The following is a 17389-nucleotide window of genomic DNA, read 5'->3' on the forward strand; positions in this document are numbered from 1 at the left end:
TAGAGCAACCTCCGTAATCAGGGTTTAAGGCCTCTAGCTCTGGCAACTGTTGCAAGCAGTCCAACAAAAAGTTATGCAACTATTGCAAGTGTTCGAGTCACACTATTGAGACTTGTTACCGTCGCAATAAATTTACAGCTGCTGTTGCTAATATTGAGTCTACTCTGCCAATGTCTTCCGTCTCAGCTATGTCCCATTCTTCTAGATCCACTATCAACCTCTCTTCCACTGACTACAGGACATCATAACTCTGGTTATTCGTATGGCTGGTAATGCATCTCTTTCCACTGCTCTTTCAGTTTTACCCGATATGTCTCACTCTTGACTTTTTTATTCTTCTTTTTGCAATCACATGACACCTCACTCGTCCTTATTCTCCAAACTTGAACGTGTACCACATCCTCTTAATATTCATATAGCCAATGGTTCTACCATGCATGGCAATAGTCTAGGTTTTGTTTCGACCTCCAACCTCTCAGTTCTTGGGGTTTTCCATGTACTTGACCTATCCTATAATTTATATTCTGTGGGACAATTAGTTGAACTAGGATATTGCCTTATTTTTTACTATTCTCGGTGTATTGTGCAAGATTCGAGGACGGGGCAGGAGCTTGGGATCGGTCCTAGAGTTGGGCATATGATTCCCGTGGACAACATTCATCTTCCACCAGTTGCTCCTATTTTTGTTGTTGCTGCAGCTGCTGCAGTTTCTTCCTTACCTTCTCTCGTACTTTGGCATTCTCGTCTTGGTTATGCACCCTCTTCTCGGGTACAACAATTAACTTCTAGGGGTCTGTTAGGTTCTACGTCCAAAGAAAATTTTGATACTTCATGCCAATTAGGAAAACAACCAGCTTTACCTTTTAATAATAGTGGATCAATCTCTAATAGTATTTTTTGAGTTAATTCATTCTGATGTTTGCGGACCTTCTCTTGTTACTAGTATTGGTGGGTCTCAATATTTTGTTGTTTATGTTGATGATTATTCTCGTTATCGTTGGATTTTTCCTATGAAATATTGCTCTTAATTATAACCAACCTACAGTAACTTTGCAAAAATGGTTGAAACATAATTTTCCAAACGTATCAAAATTTTTTGATCTCATAATGCTCTTGAATATACTCAATATGTTTTTCAAGCTCTGCTGTATTCCTATGGCACTATACATCACCTAACTTGTCTAGGTACCTCTCAGCAAAATGGTCGAGCCGAACGAAAACTTCATCATATTCTTGACACTGTTTGTGCTTTTTATTTTTCTACCAAAGTTCCTACCCCATTTTGGGGTGAAGCTACTCTTTATCCTGTTCATGCTATTAATCGCATTGCAAGCACTGTCATCCATAATCATACTCCATATAAGCACCTTTTTAGGTCACCCCTTGACTATCATCACCTACGCTCTTTCGGTTTTGCTTGTTTCGTTCTTCTTCAGCCTCATGAGCATAACAAACTTGAGCCTCAATCTAGACTTTACTGTTTCCTTGGCTATGGAAAAACTCAAAAGGGGTATCGGTGTTATGATCTTGTCTCTCATTGTTTTCATGTTTCCCGTAATGTTGTCTTTTGGGAACATCGCTCATTTGTTGAACTCTACCACTTCCGTTCTTCCTTGACTACCTCATTTGTTTTAGAAATCCTTTCAGATGAGTCACATGTTCCTTTTACAAATGCTCTTGATCCTCCTTTGTTCTTCTCTATCTAGCTACCAAATATTTTTGATGTTTCTCCTGGATCACCCTCAAATGAATAGGTGGAAGATGAATAGGTCGATGACGAGCTACCCCACTTTAAGCTTAGGTCTCCTGCTTCTACTCCGCCTAAAGATCTTCCACCTCATCACTCAACTCGGGTAAGATCCATTCCTACGCATTTACTTGATTATCATTGTTACACTGCCCTTGTTACACTACATGAGTCTCACACCTATGGTGAGATCTCCACTGACCCTTTATGGTAGATTGCAATGAAAGATGAACTTGATGCATTATCCAAAAACCATACTTGGGATTTGGTTACTCTCCTTCCTAGACAATCTGTGGTTGGTTGTAAGTGGATCTACAAGATCAAGACTCGCTCTGATGAATCCATTAAGCACTATAAGGCGCATCTTGTTGCAAAATGTTTTGCAGAGGAGTATGGGATTGATTATGAAGAGATTTTTGCTCCGGTTGCTCGTATCTCATCTGTTTATGCCCTTTTAATTGTTGCTGTTGCCAGTAAATTGGACATTTTTTAGATGGATGTCAAAAATGCCTTCCTTAATGGGGATTTAAGTGAAGAAGTTTATATGCAACATCAACCTGGTCTCCCTGTTGAGTCAAACAAGGTTTGTCACCTTCGATGTGCATTTTATGGTCTTAAACAAGCTTCAAGAGCTAGGTTTGCCAAGTTCAGCTCCACCATCTTTCGCTTAGGTTACACTACCAGTCTTTATGATTCTACCTTATTTCTCTATCACATTGAAAAAGACACCATTTTGCTTCTCCTATACGTGGATGATATGATCATAACTGGTGATGACTTCAGTGGCATTTAAGAATTAGCAGTTTGAGATGAAAGATCTTGGACATCTCAGCTACTTCTTAGGTCTTGAAATCATTCATTTCCCGAGATGGTCTTTATATTACTCAAGCCAAGTATGCTTTTGAACTTTTGTCTTGAGCTGTACTCATTGATAGCAAGACTGTTGACACTCGAGTTGAACTTAATGCACATCTGACTCCCTCGGGGCAGGGGGGAACCATTGTCTAATCCCTCTCTTTACAAATGATTGTTTGGAGGCCTAGTTTATCTCACTGTTACTCATTCAGACATTTCTTATGCTGTTCACTAGGTAAGCCAATATCTGTCTGCTCCATGATCGACTTACTATGCTGTTGTTCTACCCATTCTTCTATACCTAAAAGGCACTCTTTTTCATTACCTTTTCTACTTTACTCAGTCTTCTCTTGTTCTCCATGCATTCTCTAATGCTAATTGGGCAGGAGATCCCACTGATCCCAAGTCCACCACTAGTTATTGCTTTTTCCTTGGTTCTTCTCTGATTTCTTAGCGAAGTAAGAAACAAACCCTTGTGGCCCGCTCCAGTACTGAAGCAGAATATTGTGTCCTTGCTGATACCACATCAGAGCTTCTTTAGCTACGATGGCTTCTTAAGGACTTAGGTATGTCCACATCCTCTGCTACTCCTCTTTATTGTGACAACCAGAGTGTCATTCATATTGCTCACAATGATGTCTTCCATGAACAGACTAAACACATTGAGATCAATTGTCATTTTATCCGTTATCATCTTATCCATGGTGCTTTCAAACTGTTCTCGGTCTCCTCTAAATTTCAGCTTGTAGATATCTTCATCAAGTCACATCCTAAGAGACATCTTCGTGCTTTGGTTGACAACCTCAACTTGGTCTCACACCCACATTGAGTTTGAGGGGGGCTGTTAATGTATAATAGGTTGCGGGATTTAAGCTTACCTTATTTACTTGTAGAATACACATACTTGTACTATACACTCTGCCTCCTATATAAAGGCACTCATGAATATTCTATTACTTGAGAAATACAATAATATTCATTCAGTATTTCTAACAGAATTTAATATCTTATGCCACACGTAGCCTTGATAATTATGTCACATGTGAGTTTGGCAATTATACCATGTGACATTTATTGGAAATATTAATAGAATGAAAGATTAGGAGAAGAAGTACAAGAAGTTAAAAATCAAATTCCTTATTGTTCCTCTTTAGTCTATAAAAAGATGAAGGCTACCCATGGAGAAGGAGCTGATCACGTACCATCAATTATCATTTCTTTATTCTAGGCGTAGTCTAACATAGATTCTTAAGGGTACGCATAACTTGGTCTTCTAAAAATAGTGTAACAATGTGTTTGGATGGAGGTAAGGAAAGGGAAGTGCAAAGAAGGAGATGAGGGTGGTTTAATTCATTTTATATGGATTTTTTTTAAGGGAGGAGAGAAAGAGTTTGAGGGGATTTGAGGGGTAAGATACTCCAAACCTCTCATTCTTAATTCTCCCAAATTGGAGAAATTTGGAGGAGATTCCACTTATATTAATTTTTTTTTTAAATTGTTATTTTTGGCATTACGATGTTAATTTGTATGTACTTCTTAAATTGAACACAAGAGGATTATGATTGTAAATTTATATGATATTTTATCATTTCTTTTCCTTTCTTTCCCACTATAAGTTTTAAAATATTTATGATAAAATTGGACCTAAACCTATTAACTTGTTCAAACCAGAAAGAAAAATGAGTATGGGTAGGATTTTTTGTCCCCCAAAAAAGGCACATGAGTTAGGTTAGGTGAAATGTAATTATCAAATTTTCTTTTTACCATTTTTAAACTATGATTATTTTATAAGGAGAAAAAAAAATGTGGTAAGTTATGATTGGTGGAGAAGAAAGAAGAACACAAAATACCAAGAGTCTTATACAACTCAATTGACATTTTAGGTATATATGTAAAGGTGGAACACAAAAATGGGACAGAAGATTTTAACGCTCCGCCCCCCCCCCCCCCCCCCCTCCAACAAAATGTGGCTAAGATTTCCCCTAAATAAATGAGATCTAATATGTAGAACAACAAGTAGAGTGAAAACAAAGTTTGAACTCTGCTCTGAAACACAAAACATAAATCCATCAAAGTCCATACTTTTTGAAAACAAGATACTTAGATTATATCATATTCGTTAAATTAAAAAATATTCTCTCTCTCTCTCTCTCTCTCTCTCTCTCTCTCTCTCTCTCTCTCTCTCTCTCTCTCTCTCTCTCTATATATATATATATATATAAAATTAAACATTTAACTTGCTCCTGCCACTGGATTGACACATGTAAACTTGATTATTGGTGGATTTGTAGACATAAGAAAGTCTCAACTTAAGGATTTATTTTTTTTCTTTCTAAGGATTCTATATCATGGAGAATTAATGAACAAATAATTGCTACTTCATCACCATAGACTATAGAGACATAATTGTTGCATGCTATGAAGCTACGACACGAGGTTATGGTTAAGGAACTTTAGTATAGGTTTAAGATTTTTCAAGACAATTCAGCAAAAAGAAAAAAAAAAAAAAAATCAAGACAATTTGGCTGCAATTTTCTTCTCTAAGAATAATAAATGTGGAATTTGAAGTATATTAGCATAGAGTAATTTAGTGATAGATAGAGTGTGCGTTAGCAATGCATGTTTTCTGTGCATTCCAACGTTTAGTTGAATAATGGTGGGTCCTGTGTACTGTTCACGGGACCTGCAAGTAATTTTTTTCAGCAAAAACAACTTCAAAATTGAGTCTCACAAAATTATTCATACATTTAAAAATGATTTTGCTACGGTGTTTTCAATTTTTAGTAATAAGCAGTATCCAAACAAACTCAGAATGTTAAGAAAACAAAAAGTATTCATAGAACATATCACTACCGAACTAATGATTGTTGATCCCATGACTAAAGGTTTGTTGGCCATATAGTATAAAGACCATGTGGAACATATTAGACTTGGTAGCTTATTTGATGTTTAATTTTTCACTAATTGTTTGGTATTTTGGAAATATATTTAGTTATTCTTAGATAACAAAAGATATAATCTCTATTCTTAGCAGGAGAACATATAATGTCTATTTTATGTACATAAAGTATAAATACAAACATGGTTTTATTTACTGGATTCTTTATTTGAGTGGGAGTATTTCAAAACCAGATTGTGTGGACAATACAATGACCATATTACAATAACTATCACTCATTAATTTATTTAAAAGCCAAGTAGCCCAAATGGGACAATGTAATATTATATCTATTAGGAGACTTAATGTGTCTCAGAGTTTATCCTAATTATTTAATTATTATTGTAGGGACATGATTTTCAGACCAGGCCCCAAAATGTATGGGATCTTGGCCTAGTGAGCTCAGTACAATGAATTTGTAGAGAGTGGGTCAAAGAGCTAGATTTTAGTGCATGGATAACAGTTAATATGGTGTTCATGACAATCAAACAGAGATGAACTGAGTTTATCAAAGAAAGTTTGTCCTCGGCACAATCAAAGGGGCTTTGTTCTAGTAAATATTGGATGAGAATGGTTACAAGAGTTCTTGAGATTGCTACAGTGCTTTCTCTCTTAATTGTCGGCCCCCCCATTCTCTAAGTCTTTCCCCTTATTTATACTACATCTATTTCTTCACATTTACACAACATGTGGACAGTTGATGGTTTATACTGATACTTGTCCCATCAGCCCCCTCTAGAAGTCTTCTGAGGTGGTTGTAAGGCTGCAATAATACTGTGTAGAGGTCACTTCCTCATTAATGCGGCCAGAGAGTTAGCTGGGGTGCATTCAATGCGGTGAGAGCAGTTTTTCCCAAGATATATTGGGATTCTGATGTCTTTTGTTCTAGCAATGCTTATCCATATTTTCAGAACTTCATGGATCGCACCTCTAGATGGCAAGCATCCTTTACGGACCTCGGCCTTGGCTAGCCGAGGACAAATTCATCCTCGGCAAAAACTCCTAGGCCATTATGTTTAATATTGTCTTCCTTACCCACTAGCATGGGTTTCCTTGGCTATACTTACCCATCCTCGGACGGCCCCTTATCCTTGACTTGGGCCTTAAGCCCAAAATCCAGTTATATGATCTGGGCCCATGACCCCACAATAGCCCCTCAAAACTTCGGTTTTTTCCTCCTATCCAAGGAAAAAGGTGGGGTTTTAAATTTTTAAGAGTTAATTCTGCTTTGATCCTTTGATTTACACCCGGGGGAGTGCCGTTTCACGCGCCCCATATTTGTACTATAAATTTCTCCTTTTAGAGCTATCAATCTGAGGGGTTGGTTATAATTTTGGGTCTGTCTTGACATTTATAGAAAGATGCCATGTGTGTTAATTTTCCCAAAGCATGTGGTCCGAGGACCCATGCATGGCTAAGGTTCTTAGCAGGAGGTCTGAGGGACCCGACATAGCTAAGGCTCTTCTTAGCAGGAGGTCTGAGGGCCCTGACATAGCTAAGGTTCTGTTTAAGCACTACTCCCAGGTGCCTTAAAAGGCATGATCGAGCCTAAGTCTAAACACGTGACAAAGATGCCACTGAGTGTTAACCAACTCATATCATCTAGTCCGAGGACTACAAACATGATTGAGTTTAAGTTTAAACACTTGAGAAAGATGCCACTGAGTATTAACCAACTCATATCATCTGGTCCGAGGACTACAAGCATGATTGAGTTTAAGTTTAAACACTTAAGAAAGATGCCACTGAGTGTTAACTAGTTCATATCATCTGGTCCGAGGACTACAAGCATGATTGAGTTTAAGTTTAAACACTTGAGAAAGTTGCCACTGAGTGTTAACCAACTCATATCATCTGGTCCGAGGACTACAAGCATGATTGAGTTTAAGTTTAAACACTTGAGAAAGATGCCACTGAGTGTTAACCAACTCATATCATCTGGTCCAAGGACTACAAGCATGATTGAGTTTAAGTTTAAACACTTGAGAAAATTGCCACTGAGTGTTAACTAACTCATATCATCTAGTCCGAGGACTACAGACATGATTGAGTTTAAGTTTAAACATTTGAGAAAATTGCCACTCAGTGTTAACCAACTCATATCATCTGGTTCGAGGACTACAGGCATGATTGAGTTTAAGTTTAAACACTTGAGAAAGTTGCCACTGAGTGTTAACCAACTCATATCATCTGGTCCGAGGACTACAGGCATGATTGAGTTTAAATTTAAACACTTGAGAAAGTTTTCATGGAAATAACCCCGTTGCGGAGCCCCCTGGATTTGCTCTGTGTTGCTGCCGCTTCCTCTCATGGAGGTTCAACGAACTCGGCCACTAGAATCGCGAGAACTAGCCCCTTAACAGAGGTACGGGGCATATAGTTGATGTTAAGAGCCCATAGAACTGTGTCCCATATAGCAATCCTTCCCATGTAATCAACACTTCGAAGTGTAGACCTGAGCAAAAGCTGAGTTATGACAACAACCGTGTGTGCTCTTGAAAATAACGGGGAAGCTTTCCTGTAGCCTGCATCAATGCCAAAATTGCCTTTTCCAGAGATTCTTGCTGATGGGAGCTTGATCTTACCATGATTAACCGTTGCACTCACTAACACACAAGCTCTTCCCACAGATGACGCCAATTGTAGGGACACGATTTTCAGACCAGGCCCCAAAATGTATAGGATCTTGGCCTAGTGAGCTCAGTACAATGAATTTGTAGAGAGTGGGTCAAAGAGCTAGGTTTTAGTGCATGGATAACAATTAATATGGTGTTCATGACAATTAAACAGAGATGAACTGAGTTTATTAAAGAAAGTTGGTCCTCGGCACAATCAAAGGGCCTTTGTTCTAGTAAATATTGGATGAGAATGGTTACAAGAGTTCTTGAGATTGCTACAATGCTTTCTCTCTCAATTGCCGGCCCCCCCTTTCTCTAAGTCTCTCCCATTATTTATACTACATCTATTTCTTCACCTTTACCCAACATGTGGACGGTTAATGGTTTATACTGATACTTGTCCCATCAGCTCCCTCTAGAAGTCTTTTGGGATGGTTGTAAGGCTGCAATAATACTGTGCAAAGGTCACTTCTTCATTAATGCGGCCAAGGAGTTAGTTGGGGTGCATTCATGCGGTGAGAGCAGTTTTTCCCAAGATATTTTGGGATTCTTCTGTCTTTTGTTCCAGCAATGCTTATCTATATTTCTAGAACTTCATGGATCGCACCTCTAGATGGCAAGCATCCTTTTTGGACCTCGGCCTTGGCTAGCCGTGGACAAATTCATCCTCGGCAAAAGCTTCTAGGCCATTATGTTCAATATTGTCTTCCTTACTCACTAGCATGAGTTTCCTTGGCTATACTTACCCATCCTCGGACGGCCTTTTATCCTCGGCTTGGGCCTTAAGCCCAAAATTCAGTTGTATAATCTGGGCCCATGACCCCACAATTATATAATTAGATTTATTTTATTTAATGATAATAAGAGTGATAGATAAAGACTGAGCCAATTAGTAGCTATTTGTGAACAGTCATTTAAAACATTATTTTGTGACCACTACGCACCCTTGATATGGTGGTCATTTCACAAGTACAAGTGCTTGTAGGGTGTAGAAGGCAGAGGTCAGGGTTCAAGTCTCTAAGAAGAAGTTTCACACACATATATACTTAAATTAGGTTAGAGTAGAATTTTTATTTTATATTAAAAAAAAAACATTATTTTGTGGACATACACTTAAAAAATTAATTGTCGACTGTACAGTCACAAGGGCTGGGCTTAGGGGTATTATGGTCCTTTCAAACCCATGATGTCCTTGGGCCATCCTAGCTAGCCCTACACTACACTAAGAAGGTTCAAGGCAGTTGAGTCGGTCCAGCATGGAGACACGTACACTAAGAAGAACGAAGTGGTGCATTACTAGCTAGCATTGTCATACATAAAGACAAGAAGCACATTTCAAGATAGCACTACCATGCAAAACGCAAGGAGCAATCTCCCACGTACATCAATTAAACTCCTTCATAGAATGAGTATAAAAGAAAACTAATGTTCAAATTGGAGGGGTCCTTAATCTAGTCTTTGAAAGGAAACTTGTGTTTTTGAATAAATTTTAGTCATAATTAAGCATTAAATTGTTTCACCTAGATTTTCAGTGTTATTAATTGAAATTGTGATATCTCTCAAAAAAAAAAAAAAAAAAAAATTGACATCAAATCTTACATAGGATGGAATCAACGAGTATTTGGCAAGGTAGGTGGGCTAGTTGTTATTTAAAGGTCAATGAGGGGTACCTACTACTATCATGAAGTCCCTTCTTAGAAAAGGTTAGCTTGTGCTAATGGGATTTCTCATAAGCTCATATATATGTTGTTAGAACCCTTTTTTTTTTTTTAAAAAAAAAAAAGATGTTTCACTTCTCTCAAGGCACCGTACTTGATTTCTGGAAAAACAGGAAAAATAAAAATAAAGGACAACATTCTCAAAATCAAGAGGCCCATATAAAAAGAATAGTTCATATGAGTAAATTATTAACTTGCAACGTGCAATCTATGGACAAAAATAATAAGCTTACTATATAATAGGGAGAAGGGGAGGGGTAGTTGTTAGCTTTGTGAATTGCTTGCTTGAGTGTTACATCAATGTCTTTAATCAAAAGGAAATATCCTCACCTAATAGGCAACAAAAAGTCTTGACTTTTTAACCAAAAGACAGATATATATAATTATCAATTAGTTAAAGCATAGTCATTATTTTAATTTTACTTTTTCTTATATTTTTATCCTAATATTGTGTGGCTATTAGCTACTTTCTAAGCTCCTCATTAGAGAGAGACAAAGCCAACACATTACAGATAATGAAGCTCGATCTGGGCATTTTTGTCTTAGGGTTTGTGACTTTCTACATTAGAGATCATGTTTGACATGAGTTTGTCCTTAACGAAAGGTCAGACAACCCCTTCTACTTCGAGAAGATGTGTCATTTTCCCAAATATATTTCGTGTCCCAAGCTCTCTACAACTAACCTGTTTTAAATTCACCCACTGTTTGATTATGTTAGAGCCATGTCTCTCTCTGTCTGCCTGTCTGTGTTTCTGTGTGTGTCTTGTTTCATTGAAAATGAGAATTCACTTGGTGTTCACGGAAAAATGACATTAATTAGTTCACTGGGCCGCAGATTAGGTTTACATTTTCAATCATTGAAGGAGTATCGAAGTTTACAAATGAAAGTACCAATCGTTCATCATGACTTTTTCAAAACCATTTTGACCGTTTTATATCTTGATGTACCATGCACAGGTTTATCGTGATTCATGATGTTCTATATATAATTAAGAACAGACAAAGAAAAAGAAAATGAAGATAATATAGAGATCACACTGAGTTTATATTTCTGCAATTAATCATAGGATCTAATATACAACAAAAACGTATACTGTGTAAGAAAATGATTACATGAATGATATTGTACCTTTCATACAATGGGATGTTATATATATGGTATAGCAAAAGTCTAGCAAATCCAGCTCATACATATAATGAACAACATGTATATATTTGGTTTACAAATGAATCTAACTTGTAATATAAAGGGAAAGTGAGTCCTTCTATGAGATTGGCCACGGCTGCGAAGATGCTTGTCTGCAGTAAAAGATATTCATAAATAAGAAATTTGATTAAACAAGTGAACAGTTAAAAAGGGAAAAAAAAGAATAAATAAATAGTCAAACATTTATTCTTTTGCCAAAAAAATTCTATAAAGAGAAGCAACACTAAGTTGATTATCATGTATCCACCAGACATGTAAATTGTAAGTACAACATGAAATCTAGGCATTTTGATAACTGAAGGGAAACACTTACTCAATAAAATCTTTCCAGTAAGAATCACTTGCTTCATCATCCATCATATCTCCCAAAGGTTCAAAGGTGGTAGAAGTGGATGAAGGATTAGATATATCATTTGGGTTAATCTTGTTTTCAATTTGACTGACAATGGAGCACTCAGGCGAGGGTGAAACTAAGTTAGGAAGTGCATTTGAAGGTGGAGGTGGGATGAAATATGAGGTACCAAGTTGGTGACAATCACTGTTATTGCCATTACAATTTTTCAAGCCATTTATAGGCTGAGAAGCACTGGGTTGTGCTAGCTGGGGAATCTCAAAGTTTGGAGGATTGACCTGCATTTGAGTAAGGCTTTGTGTAGGAAAACCAACTGAGCCATTGACAAGTCCTTCAAGCTTTGAGTTCATTTGCAAGTACTCATATAGTTGATGTTCCGGAATCGATGACGACACCAAATGATTGATTGCTTCTATATTTGAAGGACTAGCACTTAGGACTTGGATTATGTTATTCAGCACTTGAATCTTTGCAAGTTGTGTGGCATCTGATTGCAGCCTAAGAACATTGTCCCAAGGGTTTGTCAAATTGGCAAAATTAGCAGCCGCAAGCAATTGTGGCAGATTGGAAAGAATATTGAGGTCAGTTCTTGGCCTGTGGGTGACTGGGTCTATACCCATTTGTAGAAGCTTTTTCTTCAAATGGGTGTTCCAAAAGTTCTTAATTTCATTATCAGTCCGCCCTGGAAGATTGGTAGCTATGGCCGACCACCTACAATGAACCACAAAACATTTATGATCACTTTGAAATGTCATTCAATATTATTTAGTCTAAAGGGTTCCTTTTGTTTAACTCAATGAAGCTTACTATTTTTGGAAAACTGTGCCATGTAAAATTTTCAGTTCAAAAATAAATATATATATAAAAATAAATACCATGTAAATAATTAGAATTAACTAATGGAGTAGGCGAGCAGCTACCATATTATCCATGACAAGGAAAGTATTTTACATAAAAATTCAATGAAAAGTTTTAGCAGGATTCTTATTTCCGAGTACTTCATGAAGATATGATAAGTTTTAGAAGGATTACTTATTTCCAAGTACTGCATGTAAATTGATGATTATTTGTTCTTCTTCCTCAGAAAACTTGCCCCTCTTGATATCAGGCCTCAGATAATTAGTCCACCTAAGCCGGCAACTCTTTCCACATCTGTTCAATCCTGCAAGCTTTGGAAGTGCTCTCCAGCTCCCATGACCATGTTTCTGAATGTAATCTACCAGCTTTTGATCCTCCTCTGGTGTCCATGGCCCCTTCTTTAAGCCATTCTCATCACTGCTTGGTGATCTCCCCATCATCTGCAGAGAAAGACAAAAATATTTTGAGGATGAAGAATTATTTTCCATTAAATGCTTTTTCTGAGTCATTGGATTAATCCTAATGAGTACTTTTGTCCTCGGGCTGTCTTGGAGTTGTGATAACAAAAAAAAAAAAAGAAAAAAAAGAAAAAAAAAAAAAAGAGCAAAAGAAACAGACCTTGGAGTTTTGTGAGCAGCTGGGGCATAAAGGTGTTGGATCAGTAATGTTGGAAATATAACAGGGAAGTCCTAGTTATATAGTGTGTGTGGGATGTTTGGAAATAACATAGTTTAGGCATAGTGTAAAGTAGAAGCATTCTTTTAAATGAGATGACATTTTGACATGTAATTTATCTAATATAAGTATATAACTAACAAGTTCCAAGGTTTGTCCTTATTTAATTCTCATGGTCATGCCTTTGGAATACTACAACTTTGAGAGGCGTCGGAGAGTTTACTCATCTTTTTCACCATTATAATTAAAAGTAATTTGGGGCCCATTGTTTTGGACAGTTATATGTTCTTATATAGGCATTTTTTTTAAAAAAAAAAAGGAAAAAAAAAAAAGCCTTTTTTTTACTAAAATGTATGAAATATGGTTTTTATTTTTTCGAAGGAGAATATGTAATATTATGAACTTATTACCTTTCGAGAGTGGAGATTTGGGAAATGCTAAGCATTTTGGTAAACTAACTAATACATCTCTTTATTGAATTCTGGGTCTATAAGGAGCTATTTGGTATAGGAGTTTAACAATATGTTTTCAGTTTTTAAACAACATTACACACGTCTCTACACACTTTTTCACCTATACGTATTTTTTAAAAATATAAATAACGTTGCTAGAACAACGTTACTAAATGACCCCTAAATGATCTCACATCTTTTTTCATTTAAAATAAAATAATTTTATAATTCCGATGAAACATAAAAAGTTCAAAAGTACTCTATCCAATATCATGTTAGTTAAAATCTTAAATGACACGCGCGATACTACTCTCTATTATTATGTCATATTCAAGAAATAAAATTTGAACTAATTAAATGAATGGTCCCTAATCCATTTCAAAGAAAATGAAGAGGATTCTTTTGATTGGGTAGCTAAAGCTATAGCCTGGCCTGGGTTTGAACTTGGACTGTACGTGTTAAAGGCAAAGTCCAACTGTCCAAGCATTCAACTTTTGACTGTTCCTCATGCAAAGTTTTGGCCAGGTTGAAGTGTTCGTAAGCTTAACCAACCTTCTTAATTAGCCATTTAGCCTAGGACCAAGCTATTCCACATTTCTGTAGGTTTATTTGATCATATGTACACAGGTTGCTATAATCTTCAATGACTACTCTAAATTAATAATGCAATCATATTGTCATCATTATTTCCCCATACATTACTTAAGAACTTTAATCAAAATTACCAACTTTCTTCTCTCATCAGCCATCTTAGCGATTTAAAAAATCTTTAATAATTCCATATATTCCAACCCTCTCCCGCATACAGTAAAGGACAGGAACAAAAAGCCAGCGGTAAAATCAAATAGTCTTAATTCACATTAGTTTAATCATGAAAGTCATTCATCTCAGCGAACCACAACATGTCTCATGCATCATTTACTAAAATGGTTTTTTGATAACAAGACTAAAGTCGCGTTCTATTCTATTATATTTGAGTAGTGTGTATTTGCGTACATACTGTGTACAATAACGTTCCTTAGAAATAAGGTGTTTGACTGTGGCATGACTTCTCTATTAAGATTTTGAAGGAAAGATAAAAAAAGAAGAAATAGTGGTTTCAGTATCAATTTTCTTCAGCCGCTCCTTTTTATTTTCACCCATGCTGGTTGGCCTCTATTATTTTACCTAACCCGATTCAGCTCTATGATTTGCAGTGCCATGCAAGTGGTCAACGTACTCAAGCATTTGTATATCCCAACATGAGTAGATATGGATAATTTTGTTTTTGATAGATATGCGACAAAATTTCAACCATGACATCTAAAGTATGAAAATTACTCATTATTATTTAGATTAAGACATTAATTGATTTTTAGTAAATGTAAGGTTTAAACCTTCAAATTTTTTGTTTGATAACAAAAAATTTTACCAGTTGAACCAGCAAAAAATCAAGACGAATAATTGAATATTAATGGAATTAAAAAAAAAATCATGTGGTACAAATTATGAAAGGGGTAAATTAGTAATAACAAATGGTATTAATTACTTCCAAATTGTCAACTATAATATGACCTTCACTTGTTGATAAGGCAAATTAAGGAGGGCTTAGTTTATATATATATATATATATATATGTATGTATAGATTGTAGATATTGACAACTTACTGTGCAAGTTACGTTAAAGATCTAGGGGAGGGAACACATCAGCAACGAACTCACAACAATAACTAAAGGTCGTTTTCCACGTGGCAGGGTTTTAGAGGGTCAAAGAGCTCTATTTCCTTGGAGCGATAGAGAAGAAACCTGTCTGTGATAAGCATATTAGACACGCAAAACTATTCAGTCTTTCGGTGTGGGACCCACCTCGTCCTAACACACTTCTAAGTTTTAACGACTATTTTTTATATTATTATTATGATCTTGTCGGTCAGTTTTCTCTACCTTTATATCCAATTATTTATGTTAACTATATGTATATATGAAAAAAAAAAAATTTATTTTTTATTAATAAAGAAGTATATATTAATTTTTGGCTAAATTATTTTACTTTCTATTTATGAGATGAGACGTCATTTGAAAATTCTCTGAATCAATAATATAATGATTAATGAATTGAATCGGAAACTTTCGAGTTTACATTATTTACATTCCAGACTAATAAGTCCATGACTTAAACATCCTTGTTAGTTAACTAGATGCATTATTATGTTGGACGCTTCTAATTAAGCAATTGGTATTTGGGAAAATTTTCACAAATGTTGGAGTAAGCGTGGGGTTGGGAGTTGGGGGTCAAAGAATAATGGCCTGTTTGGATGTTTAAAAAAGGAGGGGGAGTAGAGTAGAGGGAGGGAGAGTAATTTAATTACCTTGTTTGGAAGTTTTTTAAGGAATGAAGGGGAGGGGTTTGGAGGGGTTTCAACTCCCTCTAGCCCCCCATTTTTAATTCCCCAAAATTGGAGAGATTTGGAGGGAGAGTAGAGTACATAAACTATTGACCAAGTAAATTACCTAATTTACCCTTATTATATTAACAAAATTACACAAGGGGAAGGGCTAATTACTCCCTTCCCCCTTACTAATTTTAAAAACATCCAAACAAGGTGGAGGGGAATCATTTTCCTCTACTCTCCTCCCCACTACTCCCCTCCCCTCTACTCCCCTCTACTCTCCTCCCTCTCTAAACTTCCAAACAAGCCATAAGTTATTCTTCCTATAAATATAAATAAAAGAAAAAAAACAAAGGAAGAAAGAAAAGACCCACGCGATACAATATAAATATACCACTATTTGATGTAAATGTCAATTAAAAAAAAAATCGTATTCCCTTTTCCTTTTATTGGTACTCAATGCTCATAAGTCCTAACAACATCAAGACACATCCTTCACCTATGGCCGAGAGTTGGTATTGCTTGTAGCCACAGCTTCTTGGTGTCCAATTTCTTAGTATCGGGTTATATTACACATGTATGTATGTGTTATGGGAAAGAAAGATTTTGAACCCTCTAAACCGGAAAATGTTTTTTAATATTTCTTTTAATTAATTTAGCCTTCTTTATCTGTTAATTTATTATATTTGTACTACTTTTCCATTCGCCAAGCAAGTCAACAATAATTATAAACTACACGTACTTGTTTTGTCCTAATTGAAAGAATCTTTTCTATTCATTCATTAGCTGAAAGAACAAGGTTTTATTTTTCATAAATTAGATTGATTATTAGTATAATGTTTTGTCTTCTCTTCAGTGTTATAATTTGAAGGCTTAAACATGGACATGGTAAACGATATAATTTTATAACTATATTTTACAAATAGATTAAATATTACTTTCAAATCAATGGAACCAACTTCAGGTGCAAAATTCTATATTCTTTGGCAATATTGATACCGAATAAGAATTTTATCTTAAATACTAAAAGTGAGCATAAACGAAAGAAAAGATTAGGGGGAAAAGTTACTAATGTGTTAGGTGTAGGGATTTGAGCTACTCTGAAATTGAAAAAAAAAAAAACCAAAAAAAAATAAAATAAATAAATAACAAAACAAAACAAAAACAAAAACGACAACAACAGCAAAAAAGTATTCATATTTCATACATTAAAAAATGGGCAATTTGCATGACCTGCAGATTAACCCGACTCAACCCGAACTTACAATGGTTGGGATTGATCCATTCTTTCATGAATCAAAAAATGTACAGATTCAATTTTGCCAGATCTATATCCCTCCTCACACGTTCTTCAGTGACATTGGAGTGAGGATCAATTTGGAAATAAACAATAGACTTTTAGAAAAAATATGAGAAGACTGTTTCTCATAAGTAACCTATAAAACACAAGTCGTTTTATAAATTTCGTGGAAAGATATGGTTCATTATAAAATCATAGTATATTGCTAGCTTATTAAAAAAAAAAAAAAAAAACTGAAATATTAAATCGTTAAAAAAAAAAACCCCTACCAAATAGGGCCTATTTCTTTAAGGTCGTAC

At 35.7% G+C, this 17389-nt stretch overlaps 1 protein-coding gene across 1 annotated transcript; it reads right to left on the bottom strand.

Moving 5' to 3' along the window:
• Positions 1-10891: 10891 nt before the first annotated feature.
• LOC112006609 (transcription factor MYB53) lies at positions 10892-13119 on the bottom strand. The gene is made up of 4 exons (XM_024038896.2): positions 12912-13119; positions 12468-12733; positions 11397-12146; positions 10892-11175 (listed from the first exon to the last, which is right to left on the bottom strand). Exons 2-4 carry the CDS (start codon positions 12731-12733, stop codon positions 11142-11144), a joined length of 1050 nt encoding a protein of 349 aa, XP_023894664.1. The 5' UTR covers positions 12912-13119; the 3' UTR covers positions 10892-11141.
• Positions 13120-17389: the final 4270 nt, after the last annotated feature.

Source organism: Quercus suber, unplaced genomic scaffold (genome assembly GCF_002906115.3).
Source record: "Quercus suber isolate HL8 unplaced genomic scaffold, Cork oak 2.0 scaffold_228, whole genome shotgun sequence".
In the NCBI taxonomy this organism is placed as follows: domain Eukaryota; kingdom Viridiplantae; phylum Streptophyta; class Magnoliopsida; order Fagales; family Fagaceae; genus Quercus; species Quercus suber.